Source organism: Oncorhynchus mykiss, chromosome 21 (assembly GCF_013265735.2).
Source record: "Oncorhynchus mykiss isolate Arlee chromosome 21, USDA_OmykA_1.1, whole genome shotgun sequence".
NCBI classification, from domain to species: Eukaryota; Metazoa; Chordata; class Actinopteri; order Salmoniformes; family Salmonidae; genus Oncorhynchus; species Oncorhynchus mykiss.
The window spans coordinates 61,162,232-61,180,039 of NC_048585.1; the positions used below are offsets into that span (position 1 = coordinate 61,162,232).

General features: G+C 53.5%; 1 protein-coding gene across 1 annotated transcript in view; it reads right to left on the reverse strand.

The window, feature by feature from the left end:
- Positions 1-17,808, reverse strand: part of tkfc (triokinase/FMN cyclase) — a 29,923-nt gene that overhangs the window by 10,780 nt on the left and 1,335 nt on the right. The window contains exons 2-11 of the mRNA XM_036958336.1: positions 15,050-15,239; positions 14,054-14,346; positions 13,782-13,860; positions 13,581-13,670; positions 10,783-10,817; positions 9,576-9,660; positions 8,637-8,726; positions 8,354-8,470; positions 5,921-6,034; positions 1,173-1,310 (exon numbers count right to left, since the gene is read on the reverse strand). Coding sequence (XP_036814231.1) covers positions 1,173-1,310; positions 5,921-6,034; positions 8,354-8,470; positions 8,637-8,726; positions 9,576-9,660; positions 10,783-10,817; positions 13,581-13,670; positions 13,782-13,860; positions 14,054-14,346; positions 15,050-15,239 — 1,231 coding nt within the window. The remainder of the gene's footprint in view (positions 1-1,172; positions 1,311-5,920; positions 6,035-8,353; positions 8,471-8,636; positions 8,727-9,575; positions 9,661-10,782; positions 10,818-13,580; positions 13,671-13,781; positions 13,861-14,053; positions 14,347-15,049; positions 15,240-17,808) is intronic.

Here is a 17,808-nt window from a genome sequence, read left to right on the forward strand (position 1 = left end):
CACATCACACTTTCACAAAAAACATGAAGACCTGGCTAAATGCCAATCAGATTTGTGAACATGGTCTCTAGATAACATGGTCCCTAGCTGTGTGTTGCCGCTTTCCACGTTGTCTGTTGTCTGTAGCTTGTGAGGTGTGGAAACACTTTGTTACTTTTATGAATTTTGTCTTGCTGCTTTTTGTTCTATGTTGCTCTGTCTGTATGCTACGTCTTGCTTGTCCTATGTTGCTCTGTCTGTATGCTACGTCTTGCTTGTCCTATGTTGCTCTGTCTGTATGCTACGTCTTGCTTGTCCTATGTTGTTCTGTCTGTATGCTACGTCTTGCTTGTTCTATGTTGTTCTGTCTGTATGCTACGTCTTGCTTGTTCTATGTTGCTCTGTCTGTATGCTACGTCTTGCTTGTCCTATGTTGCTCTGTCTGTATGCTACGTCTTGCTTGTTCTATGTTGTTCTGTCTGTATGCTACGTCTTGCTTGTTCTATGTTGCTCTGTCTGTATGCTACGTCTTGCTTGTTCTATGTTGCTCTGTCTGTATGCTACGTCTGGCTTGTTCTATGTTGCTCTGTCTGTATGCTACGTCTTACTTGTCCTATGCTGCTCTGTCTGTATGCTATGTCTTGCTTGTCCTATGTTGCTCTGTCTGTATGCTACGTCTTGCTTGTCCTATGTTGCTCTGTCTGTATGCTACGTCTTGCTTGTCCTATGTTGCTCTGTCTGTATGCTACGTCTTGCTTGTCCTATGTTGCTATGTCTTGCTTGTCCTATGTTGCTCTGTCTGTATGCTATGTCTTGCTTGTCCTATGTTGCTATGTCTTGCTTGTCCTATGTTGCTATGTCTTGCTTGTCCTATGTTGCTCTGTCTGTATGCTATGTCTTGCTTGTCCTATGTTGCTATGTCTTGCTTGTCCTATGTTGCTCTGTCTGTATGCTACGTCTTGCTCGTTCTATGTTGCTCTGCGTGTGCTCACTGATCAATGATTGTCTGTATTGTAATTGTTTTTAATAACCTGCCCAGGGACTGAGGTTGAAAATTAACCAGCTGGCTAAAACAGGCACTTTTACTGAAACGTTGATTAATGTGCACTGTCCCTGTAAAAAATAAACTAAAATGAATACTGTTCACAAAATGTTGCATAGTGTATCTACAAGTATGCAATTAAGGTCTTCACCTTTGGCAGCTTGGGCATGAGTGTTCCCGCAATCTCCGTCCCCGGATGCCCTGTCCAGTGAGTTTAGTTCCTCTTGGCGTTGAAGAAGGGAAGAGCACACCGCTTCTAGAGCCTTCCGCATCACATCACTGAGAGGACCTGACACACACAAAGATATTCATTTACAGCTGTGTGTGTGTGTGTCTGTGTGTGTCTCTGTGTGTGTGTGTGTGTGTGTGTGTCTGTGTGTGTGTGTGTCTGTGTGTGTGTCTGTGTGTGTGTCTGTGTGTGTGTGTGTCTGTGTCTGTGTGTGTGGGTGTGTGTGTGTGTGTGTGTCTGTGTGTCTGTGTGTGTGAGTGTGTGTGTGTGTGTGTCTGTGTGTGTCTGTGTGTGTGTGTGTATTCAAAAGATCAAAGATGATGTTTAAAAAAAAAAGTGAGGGAACAATACGACTGGATTGGATCCCAGGTATCCTGCAGGGCATCAAGACTGTTGACCCACTGAGCTAGACCCAGGTATCCTGCAGGGCATCAAGACTGTTGACCCACTGAGCTAGACCCAGGTATCCTGCAGGGCATCAAGACTGTTGACCCACTGAGCTAGACCCAGGTATCCTGCAGGGCATCAAGACTGTTGACCCACTGAGCTAGACCCAGGTATCCTGCAGGGCCTCAAGACTATTGGCCCACTGAGCTAGACCCAGGTATCCTGCAGGGCATCAAGACTGTTGACCCACTGAGCTAGACCCAGGTATCCTGCATGACCTCAAGACTGTTGACCCACTGAGCTAGACCCAGGTATCCTGCATGACCTCAAGACTGTTGACCCACTGAGCTAGACCCAGGTATCCTGCAGGGCCTCAAGACTGTTGGCCCACTGACCTAGACCCAGGTATCCTGCAGGGCATCAAGACTGTTGGCCCACTGAGCTAGACCCAGGTATCCTGCAGGGCATCAAGACTGTTGACCCACTGAGCTAGACCCAGGTATCCTGCAGGGCATCAAGACTGTTGACCCACTGAGCTAGACCCAGGTATCCTGCAGGGCATCAAGACTGTTGACCCACTGAGCTAGACCCAGGTATCCTGCAGGGCCTCAAGACTGTTGGCCCACTGAGCTAGACCCAGGTATCCTGCAGGGCATCAAGACTGTTGACCCACTGAGCTAGACCCAGGTATCCTGCATGACCTCAAGACTGTTGACCCACTGAGCTAGACCCAGGTATCCTGCATGACCTCAAGACTGTTGACCCACTGAGCTAGACCCAGGTATCCTGCAGGGCATCAAGACTGTTGACCCACTGAGCTAGACCCAGGTATCCTGCAGGGCCTCAAGACTGTTGGCCCACTGAGCTAGACCCAGGTATCCTGCAGGGCATCAAGACTGTTGACCCACTGAGCTAGACCCAGGTATCCTGCATGACCTCAAGACTGTTGACCCACTGAGCTAGACCCAGGTATCCTGCATGACCTCAAGACTGTTGACCCACTGAGCTAGACCCAGGTATCCTGCAGGGCCTCAAGACTGTTGGCCCACTGAGCTAGACCCAGGTATCCTGCATGACCTCAAGACTGTTGACCCACTGAGCTAGACCCAGGTATCCTGCAGGGCCTCAAGACTGTTGACCCACTGAGCTAAACCCAGGTATCCTGCAGGGCATCAAGACTGTTGGCCCACTGAGCTAGACCCAGGTATCCTGCAGGGCATCAAGACTGTTGGCCCACTGAGCTAGACCCAGGTATCCTCCATGGACTCAAGACTGTTGACCCACTGAGCTAGACCCAGGTATCCTGCAAGGCATCAACACTGTTGGCCCACTGAGCTAGAACCAGGTATCCTGCAGGGCATCAAGAATGTTGACCCACTGAGCTAGACCCAGGTATCATGCAGGGCATCAAGACTGTTGACCAACTGAGCTAGACCCAGGTATCCTGCAGGGCCTCAAGACTGTTGACCCACTGAGCTAGACCCAGGTATCCTGCAGGGCCTCAAGACTGTTGACCCACTGAGCTAGACCCAGGTATCCTGCAGGGCCTCAAGACTGTTGACCCACTGAGCTAGACCCAGGTATCCTGCAGGGCCTCAAGACTGTTGACCCACTGAGCTAAACTCAGGTATCCTGCAGGGCATGAAGACTGTTGGCCCACTGAGCTAGACCCAGGTATCCTCCATGGACTCAAGACTGTTGACCCACTGAGCTAGACCCAGGTATCCTGCAGGGCCTCAAGACTGTTGACCCACTGAGCTAGACCCAGGTATCCTGCAGGGCCTCAAGACTGTTGACCCACTGAGCTAGACCCAGGTATCCTGCATGGCCTCAAGACTGTTGGCCTACTGAGCTAGATCCAGGTATCCTGCAAGGCATCAAGACTGTTGACCCACTGAGCTAGACCCAGGTATCCTGCAGGGCATCAAGACTGTTGACCCACTGAGCTAGACCCAGGTATCCTGCAGGGCATCAAGACTGTTGACCCACTGAGCTAGACCCAGGAATCCTTCAGGGCCTCAAGACTGTTGACCCACTGAGCTAGACCCAGGTATCCTGCAGGGCCTCAAGACTGTTGACCCACTGAGCTAGACCCAGGTATCCTGCAGGGCCTCAAGGCTGTTGACCCACTGAGCTAGACCCAGGTATCCTGCAGGGCATCAAGACTGTTGACCCACTGAGCTAGACCCAGGTATCCTGCAGGACATCAAGACTGTTGACCCACTGAGCTAGACCCAGGTATCCTGCAGGACCTCAAGAATGTTGACCCACTGAGCTAGACCCAGGTATCCTGCAGGGCCTCAAGACTGTTGACCCACTGAGCTAGACCCAGGTATCTTGCAGGGCCTCAAGACTGTTGCCCAACTGAGCTAGACCCAGGTATCCTGCAGGGCATCAAGACTGTTGACCCACTGAGCTAGACCCAGGTATCCTGCAGGGCCTAAAGACTGTTGAACCACTGAGCTAGACCCAGGTAGCCTGCAGGGCATCAAGAATGTTGACCCACTGAGCTAGACCCAGGTATCCTCCATGGCCTCAAGACTATTGACCCACTGAGCTAGACCCAGGTATCCTCCATGGCCTCAAGACTGTTGACCCACTGAGCTAGACCCAGGTATCCTGCAGGGCATCAAGACTGTTGACCCACTGAGCTAGACCCAGGTATCCTGCAGGGCCTCAAGTCTGTTGGCCCGCTGAGCTAGACCCAGGTATCCTGCAGGGCCTCAAGACTGTTGGCCCGCTGAGCTAGACCCAGGTATCCTGCAGGACCTCAAGACTGTTGACCCACTGAGCTAGATCCAGGTATCCTGCGGGCCTCAAGACTGTTGGCCCGCTGAGCTAGACCCAGGTATCCTGCAGGACCTCAAGACTGTTGACCCACTGAGCTAGATCCAGGTATCCTGCGGGCATCAAGACTGTTGACCCACTGAGCTAGACCCAGGTATCCTGCAGGGCCTCAAGACTGTTGCCCAACTGAGCTAGACCCAGGTATCCTGCAGGGCATCAAGACTGTTGACCCACTGAGCTAGACCCAGGTATCCTGCAGGACCTCAAGACTGTTGACCCGCTGAGCTAGACCCAGGTATCCTGCAGGACCTCAAGACTGTTGACCCACTGAGCTAGATCCAGGTATCCTGCGGGCATCAAGACTGTTGACCCACTGAGCTAGACCCAGGTATCCTGCAGGGCCTCAAGACTGTTGCCCAAGTGAGCTAGACCCAGGTATCCTGCAGGGCATCAAGACTGTTGACCCACTGAGCTAGACCCAGGTATCCTGCAGGACCTCAAGACTGTTGACCCACTGAGCTAGACCCAGGTATTCTGCAGGACCTCAAGACTGTTGACCCACTGAGCTAGACCCAGGAATCCTGCAGGGCCTAAAGACTGTTGAACCACTGAGCTAGACCCAGGTATCCTGCAGGGCATCAAGACTGTTGACCCACTGAGCTAGACCCAGGTATCCTGCAGGGCCTCAAGACTGTTGACCCACTGAGCTAGACCCAGGTATCCTGCATGACCTCAAGACTGTTGACCCACTGAGCTAGACCCAGGTATCCTGCATGACCTCAAGACTGTTGACCCACTGAGCTAGACCCAGGTATCCTGCAGGGCATCAAGACTGTTGACCCACTGAGCTAGACCCAGGTATCCTGCAGGGCATCAAGACTGTTGACCCACTGAGCTAAACCCAGGTATCCTGCAGGGCATCAAGACTGTTGACCCACTGAGCTAGACCCAGGTATCCTGCATGGCCTCAAGACTGTTGACCCACTGAGCTAAACCTACCTTCTGTGTGAGGTGTCAGGTGAGTGTTGTGCTAAGCGTACCTTCTGTGTGCGAGGTCAGGTGTGTGTTGTCCTAAACCTACCTTCTGTGTGAGAGGTCAGGTGTGTGTTGTCCTAACCGTACCTTCTGTGTGAGAGGTCAGGTGTGTGTTGTCCTAAACCTACCTTCTGTGTGAGAGGTCAGGTGAGTGTTGTCCTAAACCTACCTTCTGTGTGAGAGGTCAGGTGTGTGTTGTCCTAAACCTACCTTCTGAGTGAGAGGTCAGGTGAGTGTTGTCCTAAACCTACCTTCTGTGTGCGAGGTCAGGTGAGTGTTGTCCTAAACCTACATTCTGTGTGAGGTGTCAGGTCAGGTGAGTGTTGTCCTAACCGTACCTTCTGTGTGAGAGGTCAGGTGTGTGTTGTCCTAACCGTACCTTCTGTGTGAGAGGTCAGGTGAGTGTTGTCCTAACCGTACCTTCTGTGTGAGAGGTCAGGTGAGTGTTGTCCTAACCGTACCTTCTGTGTGAGAGGTCTCTTGCATGTCTTTTGCTGGAGGGTCCAGAATGTAACTCGTCCCACTGATACACACAGTACTGAGGTTGGGCCAGGCAGAGGCTGTGGTCTTGGCATCTGAGAGAGAGATGGGGAGGGAGGGAGAGATGGGCAGGGAGGGAGTGAGATGGAGGGAGAGATGGGGAGGGAGGGAGAGATGGGGAGGTAGGGAGAGAGAGATGGGGAGGTAGGGAGAGAGAGATGGGGAGGGAGAGAGTGAGAGATGGGGAGGGAGAGAGTGAGAGATGGGGAGGGAGAGAGTGAGAGATGGGGAGGGAGAGAGTGAGAGATGGGGAGGGAGGGAGAGAGTGAGAGATGGGGAGGGAGAGAGTGAGAGATGGGGAGGGAGAGAGTGAGAGATGGGGAGGGAGAGAGTGAGAGATGGGGAGGGAGGGAGGGAGTGAGAGATGGGGAGGGAGGGAGGGAGTGAGAGATGGAGAGGGAGTGAGAGATGGGGAGGGAGGGAGGGAGTGAGAGATGGGGAGGGAGAGAGTAAGAGATGGGGAGGGAGGGAGGGAGTGAGAGAGTAAGAGATAGGGAGGGAGAGAGTAAGAGATGGGGAGGGAGAGAGTGAGATGGGGAGGGAGAGAGTGAGATGGGGAGGGAGAGAGAGAGATGGAGAGGGAGGGAGAGAGATGGGGAGGGAGGGGGAGAGAGATGGGGAGGGAGGGAGTGAGAGATGGGGAGGGAGAGAGTAAGAGATGGGGAGGGAGAGAGTGAGAGATGGGGAGGGAGAGAGTGAGAGATGGGGAGGGAGAGAGTGAGAGATGGGGAGGGAGGGAGTGAGAGATGGGGAGGGAGGGAGGGAGTGAGAGATGGGGAGGGAGAGAGTGAGAGATGGGGAGGGAGGGAGGGAGTGAGAGATGGGGAGGGAGGGAGGGAGTGAGAGATGGGGAGGGAGAGAGTAAGAGATGGGGAGGGAGGGGGAGAGAGATGGGGAGGGAGGGAGTGAGAGATGGGGAGGGAGAGAGTAAGAGATGGGGAGGGAGAGAGTGAGAGATGGGGAGGGAGAGAGTGAGAGATGGGGAGGGAGAGAGTGAGAGATGGGGAGGGAGGGAGTGAGAGATGGGGAGGGAGGGAGGGAGTGAGAGATGGGGAGGGAGAGAGTGAGAGATGGGGAGGGAGGGAGGGAGTGAGAGATGGGGAGGGAGGGAGGGAGTGAGAGATGGGGAGGGAGAGAGTAAGAGATGGGGAGGGAGAGAGTGAGATGGGGAGGGAGAGAGTGAGATGGGGAGGGAGGGAGTAAGAGATGGGGAGGGAGGGAGTAAGAGATGGGGAGGGAGGGAGTAAGAGATGGGGAGGGAGAGAGAGAGATGGGGAGGGAGAGAGAGAGATGGGGAGGGAGAGAGAGAGATGGGGAGGGAGAGAGAGAGATGGGGAGGGAGAGAGAGAGATGGGGAGGGAGGGAGAGAGATGGGGAGGGAGGGAGAGAGAGATGGGGAGGGAGGGAGAGAGAGATGGGGAGGGAGAGAGAGAGAGATGGGGAGGGAGAGAGAGAGAGATGGGGAGGGAGAGAGAGAGAGATGGGGAGGGAGAGAGAGAGAGATGGGGAGGGAGGGAGAGAGAGATGGGGAGGGAGGGAGAGAGAGATGGGGAGGGAGGGAGAGAGAGATGGGGAGGGAGGGAGAGAGAGATGGGGAGGGAGAGAGGGAGAGATGGGGAGGGAGAGAGGGAGAGATGGGGAGGGAGAGAGTGAGAGATGGGGAGGGAGGGAGACGACAAGCCAGTGTTACATGGTGATAGGTTTGTGTGTATGTGTGAGTGTAATCGGGAGTGACTGTGTTCTCAACCAACCAGTGTGACAAGGTGACTGTGTTCTCAACCCACCAGTGTGACAAGGTGACTGTGTTCTCAACCCACCAGTGTGACAAGGTGACTGTGTTCTCAACCAGGTGACTGTGTTCTCAACCAACCAGTGTGACAAGGTGACTGTGTTCTCAACCAGGTGACTGTGTTCTCAACCACCAAGTGTGACAATGTGACTGTGTTCTCAACCAGGTGACTGTGTTCTCCACCAGGTGACTGTGTTCTCAACCAACCAGTGTGACAAGGTGACTGTGTTCTCAACCAACCAGTGTGACAAGGTGACTGTGTTCTCAACCAACCAGTGTGACAATGTGACTGTGTTCTCAACCAGGTGACTGTGTTCTCAACCAACCAGTGTGACAAGGTGACTGTGTTCTCAACCAACCAGTGTGACAAGGTGACTGTGTTCTCAACCAACCAGTGTGACAAGGTGACTGTGTTCTCAACCAACCAGTGTGACAAGGTGACTGTGTTCTCAACCAACCAGTGTGACAATGTGACTGTGTTCTCAACCAGGTGACTGTGTTCTCAACCAGGTGACTGTGTTCTCAACCCACCAGTGTAACAAGATGACTGTGTGTGTGTTCTCACCAAACAGTCGGAGTATCTCCTGGTCTGCTCTCATCATTGACAGAGACACTCCCGCCATCTCCAGTGATGTCATAAATGACCCCGACATCACCCGGGCAACCCGCACCCCACGACCCTCTGTAACCATGGCAACAAAAAACAAAAAAAGAGATTCCACAGAGAATGTAAACAAGGTAACCTGAATAACGAGGTCAACAATTAGCTTTTCATAAAGCAATAAAATACAATATTATACATTGTTATTATTTACGATAACAGTTAGGCAATGAGCCACGAGTCTTACCCAGGTAGCGTATAGCAGATCTAGTAACAACAGATATCTCTAGACAAGACAGAGCTCCAAGGTTGTTGACACACAGAACCACACTGTCACCTTTACCAGAGAGAGAGAGATGGGACACGGTTAGGAGGACGAGGTAGGAGGAGGGGGCACGGTTAGGAGGACGAGGTAGGAGGAGGGGGGGGCATGGTTAAAAGGAAGGGGGGGACACGGTTTAAAAAGGAGGAGGGGGGCACGGTTTAAAGGAGGAGGGGGGGCACGGTTTAAAGGAGGAGGGGGTCACGGTTTAAAGGAGGAGGGGGTCACGGTTTAAAGGAGGAGGGGGAGCACGGTTTAAAGGAGGAGGGGGAGCACGGTTTAAAGGAGGAGGGGGTCACGGTTTAAAGGAGGAGGGGGGCACGGTTTAAAGGAGGAGGGGGGGCACGGTTTAAAGGAGGAGGGGGACACGGTTTAAAGGAGGAGGGGGACACGGTTTAAAGGAGGAGGGGGACACGGTTTAATTAAAGGAGGAGGGGGTCACGGTTTAAAGGAGGAGGGGGGCACGGTTTAAAGGAGGAGGGGGGGCACGGTTTAAAGGAGGAGGGGGACACGGTTTAAAGGAGGAGGGGGACACGGTTTAAAGGAGGAGGGGGGCACGGTTTAATTAAAGGAGGAGGGGGGCACGGTTTAAAGGAGGAGGGGGACACAGTTTAATTAAAGGAGGAGGGGGACACGGTTTAATTAAAGGAGGAGGGGGACACGGTTTAAAGGAGGAGGGGGACACAGTTCAAAGGAGGAGGGGGACACGGTTTAAAGGAGGAGGGGGTCACGGTTTAAAGGAGGAGGGGGTCACGGTTTAAAGGAGGAGGGGGTCACAGTTTAAAGGAGGAGGGGGACACGGTTTAAAGGAGGAGGGGGACACGGTTGAACTTTGCACTGATTAAAATGCGGTGGTCCTTGTACCTGACTTCAGAGACAGATGTGATTGGCTGGCAGGGTTGGTCATATGGTCTACCATGGTCTTCACCACCTCATCCGCCGAGGTCACCTAAAAGAGATCCATCATGGCAAACCAACAACGTTTCAGGCCCCAATGAAATACGGCACACCGACAGGGCAGCGCCACCCGGGTTTGGCCGTCATTGTAAATAAGAATACGTTCTAAACTGAGTTGCCCTAGTTAAATAAGGTTGAATAAAGGTTAAATAAAAGGTTGAATAAAGGTTGAATAGAGGTTGAATAGAGGTTGAATAGAGTTTGAATAGAGGTTGAATAGAGTTTGAATAGAGGTTGAATAAAGGGTAAATAAAGGTTGAATAGAGGTTGAATAAAGGTTGAATAGAGGTTGAATAAAGGTTGAATAGAGGTTGAATAGAGGTTGAATAGAGGTTGAATAGAGGTTGAATAGAGTTTGAATAGAGGTTGAATAAAGGTTGAATAGAGGTTGAATAGAGGTTGAATAGAGGTTGAATAGAGGTTGAATAAAGGTTGAATAAAGGTTGAATAGAGGTTGAATAGAGGTTGAATAGAGGTTGAATAGAGGTTGAATAGAGGTTGAATAGAGGTTGAATAGAGGTTGAATAAAGGTTGAATAGAGGTTGAATAGAGGTTGAATAGAGGTTGAATAGAGGTTGAATAAAGGTTGAATAAAGGTTGAATAGAGGTTGAATAGAGGTTGAATAGAGGTTGAATAGAGTTTGAATAGAGGTTGAATAGAGGTTGAATAGAGGTTGAATAGAGGTTGAATAGAGGTTGAATAGAGTTTGAATAGAGGTTGAATAAAGGTTGAATAGAGGTTGAATAGAGGTTGAATAGAGTTTGAATAGAGGTTGAATAAAGGTTGAATAGAGGTTGAATAGAGGTTGAATAGAGGTTGAATAGAGGTTGAATAGAGTTTGAATAGAGGTTGAATAGAGGTTGAATAGAGGTTGAATAGAGTTTGAATAGAGGTTGAATAGAGTTTGAATAGAGGTTGAATAGAGTTTGAATAGAGGTTGAATAAAGGTTGAATAGAGGTTGAATAGAGGGTAAATAAAACAGTGCACTACTTTTAACAAGATTGAGTGCCATTTGGGACACACTGCCTACACTGTAACCTGACTATTACACTGACCTTTGACCTCTTAATGCCAACACACTGCCTACACTGTAACCTAACTATTACACTGACCTTTGACCTCTTAATGCCAGGCTCACCATGGATACCTGAGGAGAAAAACAACATGATCTAAATTACTAACTGCTCTTTCTCCCCCCATAGAAGTTATCGATTCCAAACATGGAATTTACCCAGTCCCAGCTCCCCCCCTCACCCAGTCCCAGCTCCCCCCCTCACCCAGTCCCAGCTCCCCCCCTCACCCAGTCCCAGCCCCCCCCCCCCCCCCCTCACCCTCACCCAGTCCCAGCTCCCCCCCCTCACCCAGTCCCAGCTCCCCCCCCTCACCCAGTCCCAGCTCCCCCCCCTCACCCAGTCCCAGCTCCCCCCTCACCCAGTCCCAGCTCCCCCCCTCACCCAGTCCCAGCTCCCCCCCCTCACCCAGTCCCAGCTCCCCCCCTCACCCAGTCCCAGCTCCCCCCTCACACAGTCCCAGCTCCCCCCACTCACCCAGTCCCAGCTCCCCCCACTCACCCAGTCCCAGCTCCCTCTCTCCCTCCCTCTCTCACCTAGTCCCAGCTCCCTCTCCCTCTCTCCCTCACCTAGTCCCAGCTCCCTCCCTCTCTCCCTCCCTCCCTCTCTCCCCCAGTCCCAGCTCCCTCTCCCTCCCTCTCTCACCCAGTCCCAGCTCCCTCCCTCTCTCACACAGTCCCAGCTCCATCCCTCCCTCTCTCACCCAGTCCCTGCACCCTCTCTCTCTCCCTCTCTCACCCAGTCCCAGCTCCCTCTCCCTCCCAGTCCCAGCTCCCTCTTCCTCCCTCCCTCTCTCACCCGGTCCCAGCTCCCCCCACTCACCCAGTCCCAGCTCCCCCCACTCACCCAGTTCCAGCTCCCACCACTCACCCAGTCCCAGCTCTCCCCACTCACCCAGTCCCAGCTCCCCCCCACTCACCCAGTCCCAGCTCCCTCTCTCCCTCCCTCGTCCCAGCTAACTCTCTCCCTTCCTCTCTCACCTAGTCCCAGCTAACTCTCTCCCTCCCTCTCTCACCTAGTCCCAGCTCCCTCCCTCTCTCCCTCCCTCCCTCTCTCCCCCAGTCCCAGCTCCCTCCCTCTCTCACCCAGTCCCAGCTCCATCCCTCTCTCACCCAGTCCCAGCTCCATCTCTCTCTCCCTCTCTCACCCAGTCCCAGCTCCCTCTCCCTCCCAGTCCCAGCTCCCTCTCTCTCCCTCCCTCTCTCACCCAGTCCCAGCTCCCTCCCTCTCTCACCCAGGCCCAGCTCCATCCCTCCCTCACCCAGTCCCTGCACCCTCTCTCTCTCCCTCTCTCACCCAGTCCCAGCTCCCTCTCCCTCCCAGCTCCCTCCCTCCCTCTCTCACCCAGTCCCAGCTCCCTCCCTCTCTCACCCAGTCCCAGCTCCATCCCTCCCTCTCTCACCCAGTCCCTGCACCCTCTCTCTCTCACCCAGTCCCAGCTCCCTCTCAGCTTCCTCTCTCTCCCTCCCTCTCTCACCCAGTCCCAGCTCCCTCTCTCACCCAGTCCCAGCTCCCTTCCTCTCTCACCCAGTCCCAGCTCCCTCTCTCTCTCCCTCCCTCTCTCACCCAGTCCCAGCTCCCTCTCTCTCTCCCTCCCTCACCCAGTCCCAGCTCCCTCTCTCCCAGTCCCAGCTCCCTCTCTCCCTCCATCTCTCACCCAGTCCCAGCTCCCTCTCTCCTTCCCTCTCTCACCCAGTCCCAGCTCCATCTCTCCCTCCCTCTCTCACCCAGTCCCAGCCCCCTCCTCTCTCTCACCCAGTCCCAGCTCCATCTCTCCCTCCCTCACTCCCTCTCGCTCTCACCGAGTCCCAGCTCCCTCCCTCCCCCAGTCCCAGCTCCCTCCCTCCCTCCCCCCCACCCAGTCCCAGCTCCCTCCCTCCCTCCCCCCCACCCAGTCCCAGCTCCCTCTCTCTCTCACCCAGTCCCAGCTCCCTCTCTCCCTCCCTCTCTCACCCAGTCCCAGCTCTCTCTCTCCCTCTCCCTCTCCCTCACCCGTCCCATCTCCCTCTCCCTCCCTCTCTCCCCCTCTCTCACCTAGTCCCATCTCTCCCTCCCTCCGTCCCTCTCTCACCTAGTCCCAGCTCTCCCTCCCTCCCTCACCCAGTCCCAGCTCCCTCCCTCCCTCACCTAGTCCCAGCTCTCTCTCCCTCCCTTCCTCCCTCCCTCTCTCACCCAGTCCCAGCTCCCTCCCTCCCTCACCTAGTCCCAGCTCTCTCTCTCTCTCTCTCCCTCCCTCCCTCACCTAGTCCAAGCTCTCTCTCTCCCTCCCTCACCTAGTCCCAGCCCTCTCTCTCCCTCCCTCCCATCTCCCTTCCTCCCTCAACTAGTCCCAGCTCTCTCCCTCCCTCCCTCCCACACCCAGTCCCAGCTCCCTCCCTCCCTCACCCAGTCCCAGCTCTCTCTCTCTCTCCCTCCCTCCCTCACCTAGTCCCAGCTCTCTCTCTCTCCCTCCCTCCCTCCTCCCTCCCTCAGTCCCAGCTCTCTCTCTCCCTCCCTCTCTCACCCAGTCCCAGCTCCCTCCCTCCATCCCTCACCTAGTCCCATCTCTCTCTCCCTCTCTAACCTAGTCCCAGCTCTCTCTCCCTCCCTCTCTCACCCAGTCCCAGCTCCCTCCCTCCATCCCTCACCTAGTCCCATCTCTCTCTCCCTCTCTAACCTAGTCCCAGCTCTCTCTCCCTCCCTCCCTCACCCATTCCCAGCTCCCTCCCTCCCTCACCTAGTCCCAGCTCTCTCTCCCTCTCTAACCTAGTCCCAGCTCTCTCTCCCTCCCTCCCTCACCCAGTCCCAGCTCCCTCCCTCCCTCACCTAGTCCCAGCTCCCTCGCTCCCTCCCTCTCTCACCCAGTCCCAGCTCCATCTCTCCAGCAGGCAGGTCAAAGGAAGGCAGACAGCCTGGAACACTGCAGGGAGACAAGCTGACCCCCAGAGTACCTACAGTAGAAACATACAATCTCTGAGAATACTAGAGGAGTATAAACTGACAGATACAGATAAGAGAAAAGCTGACTGGCTGAAACGGTTGTCGGTGTGTGTAGATCTCACCAATGCCCTTCACTGCCTCTGTCACCTTGGAGACAATCTCGTCCAATGGACAACCTTCTTCAGCCAGAGCCCCAGCAAGCTGAGCGAGAGGAAAAAAGATCAATGACTTTCTTTCACAGGACGTGTTAACACCAAAACAGTCCTAGATGATCGGGGTTAAAGTTGAAGTCGGGGTGTTTAAAATCCTACATATCTAAACATAAAAACGCTATACTTCTGTCATTTATAACACGGTCAAAAAGGAGATGAAACACTGATCTGTTATCCATTACCTTGTGAACGAACACCGTCCCACACAGGCCCCTCCTCCCCGCCTTACTGGGTCGATCAAAAGCACAGTCGTCGGCGACAACCACCATTTCGACTGCGACGCCACGGTTACGGGCCTGTTCCGCAGCGAGGCCGAAGTTGAGGCGGTCTCCGGTGTAGTTCTTAACGATGAGTAGAACTCCCGACACCCCCGCGTCACGTAGACACAAAATGGCCGCTAGAACACTGGCCGGGGGAGGGGAGGCAAAGACACCACCTGCAACCGCTGCTGATAGCATACCGCTACCTATGTACCCTGAGGGGGGGGGGGGGGGGGGGGGGGGGAAGGGGAGGGAGAAGGGGAGGGAGAGGGGGAGAGAGAGGGAGAAGGGGAGGGAGAGGGGTGGGGGATCAGAGAGAGACAGAGAGATAGAGGGAGAAGGGGAGGGAGAGGGGTGGGGGATCAGAGAGAGACAGAGAGATAGAGGGAGAAGGGGAGGGAGAGGGGTGGGGGATCAGAGAGAGACAGAGAGATAGAGGGAGAAGGGGAGGGAGAGGGGTGGGGGATCAGAGAGAGACAGAGAGATAGAGGGAGAAGGGGAGGGAGAGACGGGGGAGAGAGAGGGGGAGAGAGAGGGAGAAGGGGAGGGGTCAGAGATAGACAGAGAGAGAGGAGGAGGAAGCAGAGAGAGGGAGAAGGGGAGGGATCGACAGACAAGGAGAGAGGGGGGGGAGATCAGAGACAGAGAGAGAGAGAGTACTTGTCTGTGCTGGCTCGTGCCCAGGCCCCCCTCTAGAGAGCAGGGCCACTCGTCCCCTGAGGACCTCCAGGCCAGCCCTGACCACCACCATGTGGCCCCTCAGCAGAGAGGGACTGTGTGTATACAAACCAACACCTAGAGACCTCATTAAGAACGGTTGGGTTGACAGTCGCTGGACTCAGGTTCCCAGTCAGGGCTTCCCCTGGATTTACAACGTTGGTGTCTGAATGTGTCTATACAGGTAAACGAGTGTCCTACCTGCATGTGCTGGCTCGTGTCCAGACCCCCCTCCAGACAGCAAGGCCACCCGGCCCTTGAGGGCGTCCAGATCAGCCCTGACCACCACCCTGTGGCCCCTCAGCAGAGAGAGACATCCAGAGCTAGAGACAATGCCTTCCAGGGCCTCGTCTACACAGCGGTCTACTGAGTTTAACAACTTCTGTTGGGGCTGGGAGAGGAGAGACGTAAGAGAGGAGAGACGTAGGAAGAGGAGAGACGGAGGAAGAGGAGAGACGGAGGAAGAGGAGAGACGGAGGAAGAGGAGAGACGTAGGAAGAGGAGAGACATAAGGCCCAAAGCCTGTAACCATCTGATATATAGACCTACAGAGGCTAGGCTACATGGTACACTGACCCTGTAACAGACTACAACACTGACCCTGTAACAGACTACAACACTGACCCTGTAGCAGACTACAACACTGACCCTGTAACAGACTGACCCTGTAGCAGACTACAACACTGACCAGACTACAACACTGACCCTGTAACAGACTGACCCTGTAACAGACTACAACACTGACCCTGTAACAGACTACAACACTGACCCTGTAACAGACTGACCCTGTAGCAGACTACAACACTGACCCTGTAGCAGACTACAACACTGACCCTGTAACAGACTGACCCTGTAGCAGACTACAACACTGACCCTGTAACAGACTACAACACTGACCCTGTAACAGACTACAACACTGACCCTGTAGCAGACTACAACACTGACCCTGTAACAGACTGACCCTGTAACAGACTACAACACTGACCCTGTAACAGACTGACCCTGTAACAGACTACAACACTGACCCTGTAGCAGACTACAACACTGACCCTGTAGCAGACTGACCCGGTAACTGACTACAACACTGACCCTGTAACAGACTACAACACTGACCCTGTAGCAGACTACAACACTGACCAGACTACAACACTGACCCTGTAACAGACTGACCCTGTAACAGACTACAACACTGACCCTGTAACAGACTGACCCTGTAGCAGACTACAACACTGACCCTGTAACAGACTGACCCTGTAGCAGACTACAACACTGACCCTGTAACAGACTACAACACTGACCCTGTAACAGACTACAACACTGACCCTGTAGCAGACTACAACACTGACCCTGTAGCAGACTACAACACTGACCCTGTAACAGACTGACCCTGTAACAGACTACAACACTGACCCTGTAACAGACTACAACACTGACCCTGTAACAGACTGACCTGGTAACTGACTACAACACTGACCCTGTAACAGACTACAACACTGACCCTGGAACAGACTGACCCTGTAACACACTGACCCTGTAACAGACTGACCCTGTAACAGACTACAACACTGACCCTGTAACAGACTACAACACTGACCCTGTAATACACTACAACACTGACCCTGTAACAGACTGACCCTGTAACAGACTACAACACTGACCCTGTAGCAGACTACAACACTGACCCTGTAACAGACTGACCCTGTAACAGACTACAACACTGACCCTGTAACAGACTACAACACTGACCCTGTAACAGACTGACCCTGTAACAGACTACAACACTGACCCTGTAACAGACTGACCCTGTAACAGACTGACCCTGTAACAGACTACAACACTGACACTGTAACAGACTGACCCTGTAGCAGACTACAACACTGACCCTGTAACAGACTACAACACTGACCCTGTAACAGACTACAACACTGACCCTGTAGCAGACTGACCCTGTAACAGACTACAACACTGACCCTGTAACAGACTACAACACTGACCAGACTACAACACTGACCCTGTAACAGACTACAACACTGACCCTGTAACAGACTGACCCTGTAACAGACTACAACACTGACCCTGTAACAGACTACAACACTGACCCTGTAACAGACTACAACACTGACACTGTAACAGACTGACCCTGTAACAGACTACAACACTGACCCTGTAACAGACTACAACACTGACCAGACTACAACACTGACCCTGTAACAGACTACAACATTGACCCTGTAACAGACTACAACACTGACACTGTAACAGACTGACCCTGTAGCAGACTACAACACTGACCCTGTAACAGACTACAACACTGACCCTGTAGCAGACTGACCCTGTAACAGACTACAACACTGACCCTGTAACAGACTGACCCTGTAACAGACTGACCCTGTAACAGACTGACCCTGTAACAGACTACAACACTGACCCTGTAACAGACTACAACACTGACCCTGTAACAGACTACAACACTGACCCTGTAACAGACTACAACACTGACCCTGTAACAGACTACAACACTGACCCTGTAACAGACTTCAACACTGACCCTGTAGCAGACTACAACACTGACCCTGTAACAGACTACAACACTGACCCTGTAACAGACTGACCCTGTAACAGACTGACCCTGTAACAGACTACAACACTGACCCTGTAACAGACTGACCTTGTAACAGACTGACCCTGTAGCAGACTACAACACTGACCCTGTAACAGACTACAACACTGACCTTGTAACAGACTGACCCTGTAACAGACTACAACACTGACCATGTAACAGACTACAACACTGACCCTGTAGCAGACTGACCCTGTAACAGACTGACCCTATAACAGACTACAACACTGACCCTGTAACAGACTACAACACTGACCCTGTAACAGACTGACCCTGTAACAGACTACAACACTGACCCTGTAACAGACTACAACACTGACCCTGTAGCAGACTGACCCTG